Source organism: Thunnus maccoyii, chromosome 6 (genome assembly GCF_910596095.1).
Source record: "Thunnus maccoyii chromosome 6, fThuMac1.1, whole genome shotgun sequence".
Lineage (NCBI taxonomy): Eukaryota > Metazoa > Chordata > Actinopteri > Scombriformes > Scombridae > Thunnus > Thunnus maccoyii.
Window position 1 is genome coordinate 1,555,839 of NC_056538.1, and position 17,461 is coordinate 1,573,299.

General features: G+C 39.9%; 1 protein-coding gene across 2 annotated transcripts in view; it reads left to right on the forward strand.

Moving 5' to 3' along the window:
* The window catches only part of LOC121898721 (kinase suppressor of Ras 1-like), a 66,148-nt gene that overhangs the window by 33,200 nt on the left and 15,487 nt on the right, over positions 1 to 17,461 (forward strand). Inside the window, exons 1-4 of one of the 2 annotated variants that reach the window (XM_042414089.1) lie at positions 222 to 305; positions 13,596 to 13,743; positions 15,502 to 15,874; positions 17,285 to 17,448. In XM_042414089.1, the coding sequence (XP_042270023.1) occupies positions 303 to 305; positions 13,596 to 13,743; positions 15,502 to 15,874; positions 17,285 to 17,448 (688 nt within the window). In that variant the 5' untranslated portion in view covers positions 222 to 302. Of the gene's footprint in view, positions 1 to 221; positions 306 to 13,595; positions 13,744 to 15,501; positions 15,875 to 17,284; positions 17,449 to 17,461 lie in introns of those variants that run through there. The other variant, XM_042414088.1, reaches the window with a different exon arrangement.

Consider the following 17,461-nt stretch of genomic DNA (forward strand, 5'->3'; position numbering starts at 1 on the left):
GCGTCCCTCAGTCCGTCGCCACCAGTCTCTAATGCACACTGTCGGTATGTCAGGAAGACAGAGTGGCTGACTGGCTATCTGAGAAGCCTTGCAGAGAGAGAGAGAGAGAGAGAGAGAGGGAGGAGGGAGGGAAATGTAAGAAAGAGGGAGGAGAAAAACAGGGAGTGTGATAACAGCTCTGGGAAGATCTGCTGGCTCTGTGTCAGTGTGTTTCCCAGCAGCCTGTTGCGCTCACGGATTATTCTGTAACAACAGCTGGATTATGAAAGCAGAGGCTCCGATGCGCAGTAGATCCTGTCAACATGGTAAAGTACAGCACCAGCCTTCTACTGTATCTGTATGTAATCTGTGATTTCAGGGTTAGGAAAAGTGTTTCCTTTATTTCCTTATTTGCCAGAAGCACTGTTGGAGAGTCGGATGAAGAACTTTTGTGGAATAGTGCTGCTGTTTGAGGCAGTTACAATGTGTGTTGTCAGTTTTGGTGTGTGTGTGTGTGTGTGTGTGTGTGTGTGTGTGTGTGTGTGTGTGTGTTTTCAGCTGTTTGGTTCTTGTGTATCAGTGCTGGCAGGGGTGAGTTTCCGGACAGGTTCCTATTTGCTTGTTAGGTGGAGGCATATATCCAAACCCATGTGCCTGTGTGGACATTACCCTTCCCATTCAGTCAGCTTCACTATTTACCCAGAAGTCTTTGTGTGTGTGTGTGTGTGTGTGTGTGTGTGTGTGTGTGTGTGTGTGTGTGTGTGTGTGTGTGAGAGAGAGAGAGAGAGAGAGAGAGAGAGAGAGAGAGAGAGAGAGAGAGAGAGAGAGAGAGAGAGAGAGAGAGAGAGAGAGAGAGAGAGAGAGAGAGAGAAACCAGTAATTTGTATCAGAGGAAGACATTTTGGTATAGAAGGTTTGACATGTTTCTGTGCGATTCACCTTTTGGTGTGAAAGGAAAGTCTTTCCCTCTCACTCAGAGTCCTGTCTCTCTGTCAGTGTTTCTCTTTATTTTCCTTCCTCTCTTGGGTTTCCGTCACCTGTAAACACAGCCAGCTGAGGCATGCCCAGGCACTGCCCAGGTATCGGTATGCGTCAGCGTTTGCAAGGTGTGAAGTATGTTTCTCCCATATTTGTTTCCTTTACTTTCTTAACTTTTTTTTAATGGACATTGAGTTAAATGAAAACCGCCCTCCTTCTTTCTAAAAAATAAAAGCACATGCAATGCATATGAACAGCGAGATATCATGTGAGTAAGAATTTTAGTACAGTGTTTATCCTAACTTGACATTCTCATTGACATTTCAATTCTGCCACACAGCAGTCATGATGGTTTGATCAGTTCTGCAGGGATACTTTCATTCATCAGGATCATCAGTTGTGTCCAACCCTTGATATAACAGTGCTTATTTGATTCAGCTCTTACCAGCGCTGGTATAGAAAGCACTCTGATCATTACATATATAGATTTTATTTATTAGGATGTAGATGCAGCTGTAGGAGCAATGGGCCATTTGGAGTTTTTTTATGAAATCTCTGTTTGGATGAGTTCACTGATAGAGTCTTTGAGATACAAGACCCGTGACTTCATACCATGACAGTGTTTAGTGTATATACCCAATGTATTACATTTTACATTTACATGTATCCACATCTTCAACAAGTACAAACTGAACAGGTGAGGTAGCGCCACACACACAAACTAGATGTAAAAGTTAAAGTTAACATGCTTCACATTCTGTATAAATTGGAAATCAGAGAGTAAAGGAACACTGAGCATAATGCTTGAGCCAATAACATCACTTACATCAGCATTATCACCTGTACAACAAACTCCACATCAGAACTGATATTTGAACTCCCTTATAGATTTCATTACTGAAGTCTTTTACTGAAGATCCCTCCACCTTTCACTGATGTTCACTGTACTGAGAAAACAAACCAAGTGCAGAGTTCTCAGTGGGTAGATCAGAGGCTCCAGGAATGTGGAGCATTCCCAGTAAATACACAGAGCCGGCAGCTCTGCCTCTTTAGCAAGCCACATCGATCAGCAACACTTGGGAACCTCTCTGATATGTTTTGGTCAGTTAAACCTTAAATGCTGTTTCCATGTCATACAGGAATTGGGTTTGATTATGACTGGAAGCTCAGATTTTTGTGAAAACACCAATTTAAACCTGGACTTACTGATGCAGAGGTGCCCCAAAAAGCAAACAAATATGGACACCTCTCATCAGCCGAAGTCCATCATTCTAAATGACTATATTGCTAATGCAGTGTACTTTTAACCCTCACACAACCAACCCTGCAATCTTCCAACCCTCTTCCATATTTATTCTGGGAATTTGGGTGTTTTAGCAACCAGCAGGAAGTTGATATTCAACAGCAAAAACATACACATGGGTGCTATTTTCTAAGCTGATTACAATATTTGTAGACTTTTAGAGATTTAGATTAGATATTAGTATTTCAAACAGTTTAATTTAAAAATATTAGAAAATTAAATTAAAATGAAAATAATTAATAATGTCGACTTTTTTGGTGTCTGGTCAAAATGTTATGAAGGAGGTGCTTTGGGGGCGTTTTTTCAACTCCTCTCTGCTCTGATACAACTGCTCTCAACTGTGCAGTGACATGAACGCTTGCAAACTGTTAACATGGAAGTCTTTGCCATCCATCCTTCCTTTACTAATGGGAAATACTACCAGGGTGGACTCTCAGTGTATTGAGGATGCATCTCCTACATCTTTTTTTCGTGGAATATCTGGATGGATTGGCTGGATGTTTGGGCTGGTTGTCATGCTGCATAATAAATATGGGACAGATCAGACGCTTCCCTGATGGTATCTTGGATGGATAGAACTTTAATTAACATCTACAGTGCCTAAAACTTTTGCACAGTACTGTATAGGTAGTCTTTTTACAGTCCCTACACCATTTCACCTGACTGTTATTTTGTCTTACACACATAAACACTGCTCACCCCACACACACACACACACACACACACACACACACACACACACACACACACACACACACACACACACACATTACCACCTGCTGAATGTGCTCAGCTGGTGTTTGTTTGGTGTGTGTCTCTTGTGTTTATGTACAGCTGGGAAATATGCAGTCCACTCCCATTCTACTGGACCTTGAGGAATATCAGATTTTTTCAGTTGAAGCTCATTTAGACTTTGTAGCAGTTAAATACTGTAGTGTACCCAGAACTCCTGTTTGAGGGCAAGTAATGAGTGTAATCCCCCTCTAACTACCCACACTACCCACCACACTGTTTTTAGGTTTCAATGGTGATAAAGAGATAACCCATTAATGCAGAGACTCCTAAGGACTATTCCACTTTTTCATTGTGAGTGTTACTGTGTGAAAATTCTTCCCATGTGAGTTGATTCAAATGACAAATAAATCCCTCCCCCTTCATTTGGAGAGTCCCCGCATGAGTTGGACAGACTTAGTTGGCAAAATAAACAGCAATAAAAGTGGGAGGACAAGTTACTGAAGAAGTCACAGTTCCTGGAATATTAAACTGAGTACATATGAAGAAAATGCCATCAATACACTGTGTGTGGGTGTGGTGGTGTTATCTGTATTAATGCGTGTATTAATGGACAAGTTCACAGTTTTTCAAGTGTGTCTTAAAACAACAGTCAGGTGTCCATATGAACAGTGAAAGAGGTTTTACTCACTGTAATCATTCCTCCTGTTCATACTGGCTGTGAAAAGATCTCCTTCAAATGTGCTTTCAATGGAAGTGATGGAGGCCAAAATCCACAGTGTGTCCACACAAAGTAGATGTGAAGCTTATATGAGGCTTCAGCAGTCTGAGTTAGTCATATCAAGTGGATATCTGACACATTTACAGTCTTTTTAGCGTCAAATCCCTTCTTTGTGTTTCCTCAGACAGTGTTTCCCTGTTGAGCTGCGGTGGAAGTATAGTAACAAAAAGAGAGACTTTGGCACTAAAAAGACTGTAACGTTGAAAGATATCTACTTGATTTGACTCATTTGGACGCTGAAGCTTCATATTAGCTTCAGATAAACTTTTAAATACATTTTTGCACAGAGGGAGGACTGTGGATTTTGTCCCCCATCACCTACATTGTAAGTGCATCATGAAGGGATCTTCTAATGGTCAGTATGAACAGGAGGAATGATTACAGCAAGAAAAACATGTTTCAATGTTCATTCAGACTCCTGACTGTTGTTTTAAGACACATTTGAAATATTGTGAACCTGTCCTTTAAGCTGTGTGAAGGCTACTGTACAGATGCACAGAGAGCAGGAGAAACAGGGCTCAGTCAGGTTCTCGGGTTTCTCTGTTGGGTTCATTCGACCATGAAAACAATAAGCTCACAAGCTCAAGTAGGGATGGGCTCCACTTAGATAGCATTGTATCAAATTTGAATCCAGTATCAAAAACACTTATCAAAAATTATTGATTACCTTTCAACAATTCAAGCAGTTTATCTGTGAGGTCATTAAACTGAATTAAATTGAATTTGCAAGTAAAAAGGCTAAAATACTCCAAATACTGACAGTGCTGATTCACAAGCTGATCAGATTCAAATGTTGATCTGATATGAATCAAAGTTTAACTGAGAGATTCTTAAAGTGACAAGAGGTGATCAGCTGACCACGTGGTGGTTGTACAGTCATTGGTGTTACAGAATGATGTGTCTCTTCATTCACAAGCAGTGTTTGGCTATACACAGAGAACATACACGCTTGAGCCATTATGTAATAAACATTAACCAGCGACAGCCACGTTAGCCTAAACCATTGCTCTTTGCTAATAACTAATAGTGAGGAGGGATAGAATGTCTGATGAGGGATTTGTTAGCATCTGAGTTGAATGAATCCAGGTACTCTGCTTACTGGGAACCAGATCCAAAATGGAACTAGCTATCAGAAGCCATCCCTAAGCTCAAGGCAGCTACAGTTTTCAGAGCCAGGTGCTGCAGTTGCTCTCTGTCCACAATGAAACCTCAGCGTATGATGGGAAACACCTGGCTTTCCACTAATGTAAGAGCTCAGTGACTGTGTTTACATGGACCACAGTACTCCAGTCTTAATCAGATTAAGACACAAAGGTGGACAACACCAGTTTTTCATGAAATGTAAAACAGCTGTTTAGCTAAAACAAGCAACTATCTGACACAAAACATTCTCTTCCTAACCTGGTTTTGTCAACAAGATGCTTTGCTCATTTTTGCTTGTTGTCAGGAAAATGAGTATTGTCCACCTGTGTCTTAATCTGGTTTAGACACGAGTATTGCTGTCCATGTAACTGCAGTCATTGGCTCAGATGATTCATTAACAACATTGTATTTTAGACTCTTTGTTTTCTGTTAAAGGGGGACATATTCTGCACATTTACAGCTCTATATTTATATTCTGGGGCTCTACTGGAATATATTTGCATGATTTACAGTTAAAAATAACTTATTTGTCTTCTACTGGCCCTTTACTCTATGTGCAATGGTGGTAATTATTCATCAAATCATTAAACAAGGGGAAACAGGCTTAAAACAGTAATTTCCATCCTCTTGTGTCCAGCTCACCAGCTGCTTAAAAGAGATGTGATGAGTTCATGATTGACAGTAAATCTAGCTGGACTTTTATTATTATTATTTATTTATTTAGTTAGTTGCTGTACATCATTTCACCATGTAGAATACTGGTGAATTGAGGCGTCTACATACCTTAAAGTCTTCTCAGCAGGTGCAAAAGGAGAAAGGCAAAACTGTGCAGAGCGGTGTGCATGGAGCTCCTCTACCAAGTTTATTATTTGAAAATGTTATTTGGCTTTAATGTCCAACTGTCATGATTATCTGGATGAGTACGCCTCTGTGGACTGCAGGGTACTTTTCTCATCTATAAAGAAGATAAATATCTGTTACTAGCACAATCTATCATTGTGTCACACAAAACTTGTCCACACTGTATGAAAATGCCACATATTGTGTTGTATCAAAAGGTCACATTATGTGTCTTGCTAGTTGCAGCACTTCACTGATGCTACATCACACTGATGATGCTGTCATTTATATCAGGTGCAAGCAATTCCCAGGTTACTTAGTTTAGATACCTCTTCAAAGCAAAATCTACCAACTCATGCTCCTACAATATTAGATTTCAATTTGTGATGTTCAGTGAACGTGTGAAAGTTTATAGTATAGTGAAATATTCAAAGCCAAGATGCCATTGTTTTATTGCTGCAGCATTACATCAAATATAAAATAGATTTCTTGTGCATCATTTTATACACATTTCCCTGTAATTCATATATTCAGGACATATTTGGGAACTCGTGCAGTTTTTTTTTTTCTTTTTTGAATTACATGAATGAATGAAATTATTACAGTTCATGTCAGTTTTTTTCTTGGAAATGATAGGAAACTACGAGCCCTGTAAACAAAGTGTCACAGATACAGCATATGAAAAGAAAACCGATTATTCCCCAGGAATTATTCCTCAGGAGCTTGTTTCGGTGGAGAGTTGAAGAGGTTACACAGACAGTGCCTCCAGCCACATAGAAACAGTCAATGCTGCAGTATCCTGCAAGATCATTTACAGAGTAGAATCCTTGCAGTTTTCCTGCAACAGGAAATTAGATACAGAGTTCTATAGGTCCTTCTATATTCCTCTGAAAATGTGTTCCAGTTCACCTCACCTGATGAAAAAGAACAGTTCATGTGTAAAACATAAGTTCAGATTTTACAGAATAGGTTTCACATTTACATTGTAAGTGCATAAAGGGATCTTCTAATGGCCAGTATGAACAGGGGGAATGATTATGTCGAAAAAACTATTCCAATGTTCTTTTGGGCTCCTGATTGTTGTTTTAAGACAGACTTGAAAAATTGTAAACACATCCTTTTTAAGAGGATCTTCCCGCCGCAGGTTTTCAGGGCAGGTTCAAGGTACACCTGCGGCTGGTAACACAGGGCGTCTGTCTCCCACCCACCGAACAGCACTGACCACATGCCGAACCGCTCCTCCGGGAATGATGGTTAACACAGCTCCAGGTCTGAGTTGACGGCCGCGCAAAAATAGAGATGAGCTGTGAGATGCCCACGGGGTGTGCTCAGCTTTTGTGGTCAGTGTAGCAGCTTCAGTTGTTTATAATGGATCCACTCTGCCGCCACCATGCTGCAACAGATGTGTCGGGCCCGTCAATGCTCCGTGTATCTTGGTTATTAGCCTATACAATGCATATATTCACAGTGTTTATGTAGGCATTTATTAGTCTAGAGTTTAGTTTATTGATTTGAGTGTGGATTAGGAATGGAATGTTAGATTTAAAATGATTTTCTTTTCAATGATGTTTGTGGTTATACATGTTAATTGCTGGGTTCATAATGTAGCAGCAGATCATAAATGTATCTTGGCCCTAAACCATTCAGTGCTTTATAAACCAACAGCAGTATTTTAAAATCAATTCTTTGACAGACAGGAAGCCAGTGTAAAGATCTGAGAACTAGAGTGATATGATCCACTTTCTTGGTCTTAGTGAAGACTCGAGCAGCAGCATTCTGAATCAGCTGCAGCTGTCTGATTGATTTTTTTTTTAAGGAGACCTGTGAAGACAGCGTTACAGTAGTCAAGCCTAATGAAGATAAATGCATGGACAAGTTTATCCAAATCCTGCTGAGACATAAGTCCTTTAATTCTTGATATATTCTTCAGATGATAGTAGGCTGACTTTGTAATTGTCTTAATTTGGCTGTTGAAATTCAGGTCTGAGTCCATGACTACACCAAGATTCCTGGCGTGGTTTGTGGTTTTTGACATTATTGATTTAAACTGAGCGCTGACTCTTAATCGATCTTCCTTGGCTCCAAAAACAATTACTTCAGTTTTGTCTTTGTTTAATTGAAGAAAATTCTGGCACATCCAATCGTTGATTTGTTCAATGCACTTACTCAGTGCTTGTATTAGACCATAGTCCCCTGGTGATATGGTTATGTAAATTTGTGTGTCCTCTGCATAACTGTGGTAACACATGTTATTGTTTTCCATAAGTTAATAATAAACAGTCATTAGAATATATAACAGGTCTGTTATATGACAGGTCATAGGTCAGATATGTTTAGTCATACAAAGAATATGACTCTGGTTTCCAGTGGTTAATTTTCAGGTTTTCACACATCAGCAGTAAGTTGTGATCAGATAAATATTTCCTGAATCATTCTGATAAGGCTGGAAACTTTCCAAGTTGACTGCGTTAACTTTGTGCTCAGCTGTAGCCACCAGCTCTCATCCAGACAAGTCTGAGTTCATCTCAAACAGGTCTTAAAATTTGCTGTTTTCCAGTTTACCCATTTCATCTGGTTCATCTGTGAGGCTACCTGGAAAATTAAACCTAATTGTTCATTCCTGGAATGTGGAGATGACTTGTGGCAGTGATTATGAAAGTGTGGTAAATGTTGGAAGCATTTTGAGGAAATTGTCTGAAAAATCTTTGGAGAGAGCTACAGAAGGACTAGCACCACGACAGATTGAGGATGCTGTTCATATCATGGCAAAACACACTTCATAACAACTCTCTTTTTCTTGGAATTCCCTCTGGCTAGACCGTTGCCGTGACTCCACATGAATTTGGAAAGGTGATTCACCAGCTTGTGCAACCACACCAGTTGTTGTGCAGTTAGTTATTCCCAGTGTTAGGCTCTTCACAATCCTCAAATAAGCCACAAATATACAAATCATTTCCTCTTCTGAGGGTTCTGAGGTCCACTAAGGACATGCATTTCTTGACTTTTATACATCTGAATTGAGACAGATTTGGAAGCTTCTCTGCCATGATGAGAAGAAAGTATGTATGAGAGTATGATACATTAGATTTGGCTGCAAGATTTGTAAAGATTTGTATGCTTGTATTTTATCTCAAAGGATATCCGTCCTGCTACTCTCCAAGGCTCTGTATGGGGTGTGTTTATATATATATATATGTATTTACATATCTTGTATGTGTGACATTTCTAAACAAATTGGACAGCCATCCAACCACAGATAGGACCTGTGGCTGGATGGTCAGTATTTAAATGTAGCTTTTGTGATATTTTGACGTACTTAGCTAAAAGAGATTTAAATATATTAAAAGACAATTAAGTAACTTTGTGACAATTAAAGTAATGTTTCATTTATTGTTAAATAGGATAAGAACACAACATGAACATGTGAGGAATGAACAGAGACATCTTTTTGCAGCATAAGAGTCAGCCATGTCAGCAGCTGTGTGAGGCTGTACTTCAGCACAGTGGTGCTTTGAGTTGATTGCTAACATCCGCATGCTAACATGCTCACAGTTGGCCTTTTTCATGGAAGATATTTTGACATCTCACAGTAGGAAGAGCACAGGTGTAAATAATACAATGAATGATGGCTGAATTTCATTTAGCTGCTTCAGTTTCAGGGTGCAGTTTCTGGTTTCTGAAAATGCTAACATGTTGATGTATAGCAGGTATAATGTTCACTGTTAACCATCTTAGATCAGTGTGTTAGCATGCTAACATTTGCTATTTAGCACATTAACACAAAGTACAGTTGAGGCTGATGGGAGTTAGTTACTTAATTTCACAGGTAGTTTGGTTTAGATTCATAAACCAAAGTATTGGACAAATTAAATTTTTAACCTGATGGTGGCACAGGAGATCACCAAAGTCAGTAGACTTCATCTTCTGGGGACCACAAAATGTCATAGCAGTCCATCCAATATTTGTTGAGATATTTTAGTCTGGTCAAATCAGCTGACCAACCGGCTGACTGACATTGCCATCCCTTTTGCTGTGTGTTGGCTGTACAACTGTAGACATTGTAGAATGACTGTCGATATTTTCAGTATTTGTAATAAAAAGGTTCTCCTGCTTTCACTTTTCAACTTCAAAGTGGAAAAACGTGGCAGCAGTTCTGGCAACACAACAAGTCAAAACTTTAAAAAAAAAAATTAAATTTCTTGATAAATATGATGCTTTATTTAGAAACTGGTTTGATGCATGAAAATGTACATTCCTCACATGCAGCACAAAAGGAAACATAAGAAAAGCTCTGTCATGGTTCCTGGGATCCGTGGTCTCCCATGATCTGTGGTCTTCAAGAAGTACCTAAAGTCCACTTTTCCAGTTATGCTTCACAAAGAGCCTGTGGCTGTAGTTTTTACATATTGTAATATAGTTTGAAATATGTCATATCAGGCCGATGTGAGATTGATCTTAAAGCTAAGCTATGTAGTTTAAGTGTGAGAACCACATAGAGTCAACCATGACTTGATTGGTGGGAACGCTGGAGTCTGATCACAGATGGTGGTGTTACGGTCACATTTGAATGTATGATGGCCTCTAATAAGTATTAAAGCATAAGTTCAGATTTTTACAAATCCGTCTAACTTAACCACAATGCTCACATGCTATATGTGCATTAAAGGCTATTGGTTGCTCATGAGTACTATATGTGTGGTTGTACAATATATCCTCTTCATCATTAAACCACCAAACTCCCAAAAGTATTACCAACAATATGCACTTGGTGTCCTCAATAGTGCATAAATATGGTCCTGGTCTGAGTTGGTCAAACAAACCTACATTAACATCATTGTAACGCATCTGAGTATTGTATTAGGATAGACTTGAAAAAATCAAACCTATCCAAAATTAGTTGGAAGAAACCCAGAGTCCACAATTCAGTCCCAGCACTGTCTGTCAGATACATCACACACAAATAATGAGCCTTTTGTTATCCCAGCCTGTCCATTTCACTTACCATGGACGCAATGCAGGAAACAGCCAGTTGCCAAGAGATTAAGCCAATCCCTCCCTCTCCTCCATCCACCTCATTAAACACATAGACACACACACACACACACACACACACACACACACACACACACACACACACACACACACATATGCACGCCAAGGGCTGAGAAAACACATTCCAGTAAAATAGAAGCAGCACAGAGTAAACCCTGTTTTCACAGTTTGCCAATAGATTCCAGGAATCAGTCTGGCATTTCACCGCAGTTCAGAGGAAACTGACAGTGGATGTGAACTGGTTTTTAATTTGACAGTACAGACCCACAGGCGAGTTTGTTTCATCATCCTTTAAATGACTAATTCTTAACTTGACTGTGACTCTTCAGTCCTCTTATTTCTGCTTTTGCTTCCACATGAGGCAGCTGTTCCTCTGTGACAGCCGGGATTTTCTTTTTCACTCCTGCCGAATCAAAAGTAAATCAGCTTGGTGACAGTTCCATGTTCCAAAAATCCAGCTGTCAGATGACCCAACTTTTAACAGAATGCCTTCCCTCCTCCACTCGCAAGAGCTTTGTTGAAACTTGTCCTGCTGCCTACAAAGAAATAGTCTGACATCTCAATAGATCTGAATCTTCAACTGTGGCACTTGAGACTCAGTGATTCTTGTTATAAATGTGCATGCTCCTGTATGGCACTCAAGTGGAACAGGGATAGAAAGCTGGCATTAAGGAGAATTTAGATCAGTAATTTGTATGAACAGGACAGAACAAGGTTTAAATAAGCAAATGTCATGACATGTTACAGTATGATAACTGCTGCATAATGTGGAACAGGGCTGACCAATAGTGTGACCAAACCTGTGAGGAGAATGTCATTTGAGAGGTGTGGGTCACTGACTCATCTCTCTATAAATTGCTAAATATATACTGCTAACTTGTTCTTTGCCTTCCTTTTCTATTTTGATGATGATGTCACTGTGTTTCTCTGGCATACTTTTACTCATTGTACCACATTTAAGAGCCAAATTCAATTCTATTAATAAGTCAAAGTGAGACTCCTTTCTACCTATCATATCAAACTAATTTCTCTGGAACTGTACACCATACCTGCTGATGAGTAAAATACAAGCCACAGTTCATTTTAATGTCTGAGCACCTTTGACCCTAATTACAACCAGTGACTCAGTAAAGAGAGCTGCAGTGTCCTGCTGTTAAAGCCAGTGAACATCATGGAACATTTAACAGCTAAAGAGACAGATATTTTTCTCAGGAGTTGATGGAGACCAAACCAGACTTAAAAGGAGAGTGAATATTCAACTTACACTCATCAGGTGGACACAAACACAACTCCAAATGAATGATAATGTCGCTCTGTGTCTGCTGGATGTGTAATAAGGTGATTCTTATACAGTGATAAGATGTCAGTCTTGTGTGTACAGCTTGTTCTGCTGCCCCCAAGTGGTCAAAAATCATTTATGGCTGCTTTAAAGTTTGTTGTTTATAGAATGTGAACATGGTAACCTACTGTATACATCATGAACAGAGTCACAGCAAGTCAGTTTATAGAATAACACTGTTGTCTGTAGAACTGTGAACACAGCCAGCCGATGTCTCACTGTCAATATTTTCAGTATGTTTTGGGAAACCCTAACATCCCTGGTTCTATTCCAGCTGATGACATCTGTCATACCCCCCTCTTTCTCTTGATGTGTCCTGTCTATGTCTATACTGTCACTAATCAACTGAGGCAAAATGCCAAAAAAAAAAAGTATCTTGCATAGGGGTGCAACTATCGATTATTTTCATTATCGATTAATCTGTCTATTTTCTCAAGTAATCAATTAGTTCTTGAGTTTATAAAATGTCAGAAAATGGTGAAAAATGTTGATCACTGTTTCCCAAAGCCCAAGATGCAACCTCAAATGTCTTGTTTTTTCCCAACCAACAGTCCACAACCCAAAGATATTCACTTTACTGTCATAGAGGACTAAAGGAACCAGAAAATATTCACATTTGAGAAGCTCGAATCAGATAATCCTTGCTTTTTGTCTTAAAAAAAAGGCTCAAAGACAAATAATTGATTGAATATTAAAAGCTGATTCATTTTCTGCTGATCGACTAATTGTTGCAGCTCTAGTCCTGCAGCTGACCTGCAGACAACGCTGCTTCAACTGCCAGTGATCTTTTCTACAGATGCTACATCCAACATCATCCTGAAAGTGTTCAGTAGGATTGATTTGAGTGAATTGTGATGGACAGGTCATTATCACCATCTGATCTGCATTATCTTGGTTACAGCATCCATCCTGTATGGTGCATGACACCCATGATGTTGATGTCAAAAGGTGTGAATGAATGAATGCATGAATTCTTTTATTCAGGCGTTATACAGGGCAAAGTTAACCAAAGGGCTAAGCATCTTGTAAACCTACATAGGCCTTGTCTATGTGGCCTTGTCCAGATCTACTCCGTAGATCTCTGTAGACTTGGACAAGTGTGCGGATCTAGTTACAAGTACTAACGGACCCTTTTGTATACCCAACTATATTGTGAAGCAGCAATGAGTTGTTATGATAGGAGCCACCTGACAGTTCCCATGTTCATCCACTAGGGGCTACCTCACACATAGCGAATATTATGACCAGACTTGATGAAAGTCTACCTGTACTCTGTGACTGGATTATGTCTTCATGATTCTTGCGACTCTTTGAGTGCGGTGTAGAAGACATTTATCATCATAAGCAAAGAAGAAAAGTACCAAAAAAGAAGACAGACTTAGCTTGTTCCAGTTTTGTCCTGTCCTCAAAGCGATCAGTGACAGAAATGTCCTCCTTGTCCCCTGCAGGCTGCAGCAGGGAAGCTCTCAGTGGACAGTTTGCTGCAGATGTCCAGCTCTGAGCTGCAGGACACGATGAGACGCCTGGGCTCCAACTCAGAGGATCGTTCTCGCCTCACTGCCGCCCTCTCCTGTCTGAAGAGTGCTACTGAAACAGGTGAGCCAGAAACCATGATGTTAGTAGGGTCATTCATAAAAACAAATACAATAATATTTGATATGCAGAGAGATGACACCTTCTAAGAGAGCTGTAATAAATGTATCATAATTGTTATTTTGTGTTCCCAAAGAAAATAAAATCTGCTTTATGAACTATGAAACACTGTGAATGAGCCCATGTTAAGTTGTTGGGGAGGTTTTCTCATATCAGATCAGTTTGTAAACTGATTTTTTTTTCCTTTGTGGAGCAAAAGGGGAAAAAAAAATCTCACACAACCACAATAGTAATCAAACCAGCACTGAATGAAAGAATATCCAGAAAAACACTTTACATACAGCACGTCAGCAAATAGAAATTAAATAGGTCCCAATGTGCCAAGTGCTAATCACACAAGCATTGTGGTGCTCTCTGTTCCGTCATGTCTGAATAAAGTTGTAATGTTTATGTAATGGGCACCTGTGTCTGAATGACAGAAGACATGACTTTAAAGGTTCCCTGTGGAGTTTATGACCTTTAAAAGTGCTGTGGAGAGGGCTCCGTTTTGATTGTCTCACATACGGGAACACACTTGGGTGACGCGATACACAGTCCTGCCAATGGTGTCACACTATTCCACTGTTCTACAGGTGGCTGTAGTGTACCAAGAAAACCAGAAATGCACTAACAAAGGCAGGGAAGAAGAAAACAGCAAGCTAGTAAACATGGATGTAAACAATGCAGGATTTAAAATTCTTTAAAAATCAGCTTTGCAAATGTTTTATGAGGAAGAAATTAATTTAACACATTTCTTCGACCTGAAGGATACACACAAAAAGTTTGGGTGAGTAAAGCTCGATGTAAACTTTAACCTTTAACAGATAGATGAAACTAGCAAAATACATAATCGTGGTACGAAAATGGCATACTCACCCAGCAGATCAGGAACCCACCCCAGGACTCTCAAAAGCCCCAGGTTCACGGTCTGTCAGCTGGGTTTCAGTAGTTCTGTTGTTGTGAAATTTTTTTAGGGAATTTGTACTACTAAAGTACAACATCAACTAAGGGTCCTGCATTTATTGCCTTTTAAAACAATCCCAAATCAAGGTGCACTTACTAGCCATTTCCAAGTCTTCATCGACAGATACAGTTTGCAAAGTTGAGAGAGATGGATCTGTTGGCATTTAAGTAATAGTTTGACAAAACAATCCCAATTCCATGAATAGAATAACAATAAACTGATAAAGACCATGTGATACTGTTAAAAGCCCTGGAAAATAAGTGGACCTTGGGTTAGGATTGCTTTGTCAAAATAGTATGTCCAATGTGAAGAATGAATTTCCATGCTTAACGTCAAAGACATTTATTATTTCATGCTTGCATGGTGCATATTCCTATTGTGTTGTGTTTGAGTTTGAGTACAGTATTAATTTCATGTTGTACTGGTACACTGACTCTATAGTGTACTGTATCCACTATACAACAGTGTGCATCACTCTGGTTCAAAACATTTCTTTTGAAAGTATTTAAAAACGGATCAAATGTAATCAGGTTAAATGACAGATAAAGTTATCAAGGTAAATCTATTGCATGTTACTGGTAAAGAAAATAACCAGTAAACTGCATAATAATTCATACTGGATTATAATAGATGTATTTTAAATGAAAATGACACATTTAATGTAATCAAATAGATTATATTTCAAATGAAACCTTCGCACTCATGTTGTGGTTGTGTGTGACAGCGTGTACTCTCCTTGCTTTCCTCTTTGACTGTAGGAGGTAACCTGAGGCCTGACACAGGCTCCTGCAGCTCTGAGTCCCAAACTGACAGTGATACCTTTGCCGCCATCAGTCCCCTCACCCCCTTGCACCCTACCAGCCACGGCCGCTCCATCTCCATATCAGTGGTCCCTTGTTCAGATGACCACAGACCTTACATACCAGCTGAGGAAATGTCGGACGCCTTCTCCCTGGAGCTGAGCACTCCCCCGGCCATCCGCGCCTCAAAGACATGCACTGCCAAGCCCTCCCACACCCCCCCACTGGCTTCCCGCAAACTGCTGCAGCTCCTCCCCAACATTGCACTGACGCGGAGCAAGAGTCATGAATCACAGCTCGCCAACCGCATTGAGGAGCCTGCTACCCAAAAGTGGGTATTAGGGTTATTACTGCCGTCAGGTCTTTATGGTAAAGATGGTAGATCAAAGTCTACTCTCTGTTTGCAAAAAGCTTTGTCTCACCTTTCAATTGGTAAATATCACACTTAACCTCCGCTGAAATTTGGTCAGTTAATACAACTAAACGGGAGTTAAACTGTTACCCATTTGCATGATTTGCAAGTGGTAAATTGAAGCATGTTCCACAAAAAGGTGTTTGTAGGTGTATGTTTGAACTTTGGACAGAGCCAGGCTAGCTGTTTCCCCCTGCTTCCAGTCTTTATGCTAAGCTAGGCCAACCACATCCTGACTCCAGCTCAGTATTTCACACACAGACATGAGAATAATTTTGACTTTCTCATCTAATTCCAGGAGAAAATAAAGAGTAAGTGTATTTCCCAAAATGTTGAACTATTCCTTTAATGAGTCTAAAGGGAAGACACTGTACAGATTCAGCACAATTTTAACCCTGAATTGGTCGCCCCTGACTTATTTTAGAATCTGACCAAATTTCTGTCAGATTAGATGTTGTGTGATGTGCAGTTTGTGGTCATGATGTCTGATTAATGGCCTGAATGATCAACAATCTGGCCGTTGGATGATCAGTTGGATTTCTGGCAGGTCAGAAATTTAGGTCAGATGTCTGCAGTTTAAGCACTTCCATGGTCTGTTGTCCCACATGGCTGCTGTTGCTGCTAAACCTGTAGTCTTGACTGAGACTGCAGACTTCACAGAAGAACAGACAGACTATACTGTCTGCTTCTTCCAGACATCTGTGGCTCCATATTTCTTTCTTCTTACTTCCTGTTCACAGTAGAATTGCAAAAAGTAATGCTGCCTTTCTCTCTTTTTGTCAACACTGTTGAGAATGCAGTCATGTTTTTTTGAATAAACTTTATTGAAATTGACACTGGACAAAACCAACTGGGGATTCCATGCTTACATTCAGTGTGACCACCATGAAGTGGCCGCTCAATTGATTACAGTACAGTGTGAGCATAAAAACCACAGGTACTGATTGTGCAGAAAGGAAGATTAAAATGTATAGTGTGAGTTAACACAAGATACATAAAAAGAGTCTGCCCAGTTTAAGGAGAAACTCTACATAAGACTGTACATTGTTAATCACACTGTCCAATACCATTTCTAAGCTCCATTAACATGACTATGACTTCATCTTGTGTAAGTAGGTATTTACACATGTACACATGAGAGACAAAGACTACTTCACTTAAACTACGCTATGAACATGAAATTGCTGTTGCTCAGCTGAATCAAAACCATATCTATCCCGAACTATTACATCATGGTTTACCTGTAGTTCTCTAAATAGTATCTGTTTCAGGACACAGTGGACTTCTGTATCTGAGGACTTAGTTTTAAGTTACTTTCTGTCTCTGCAGGGTGTCTAAAAAGAACAAAGTATTGGCTAGTATTCAGATCAATGGCTGTGGGAACGGTCCTGAGGACTCGACCCTGCGGTCACCCCTGCTGTCTGCCCGGACCCCCGGCCCTGTCCCTGCCTCTGCCCCATACATGATGCCTGGCACCCCCACCCTGCTGGACAGTGAGTCCCCAGT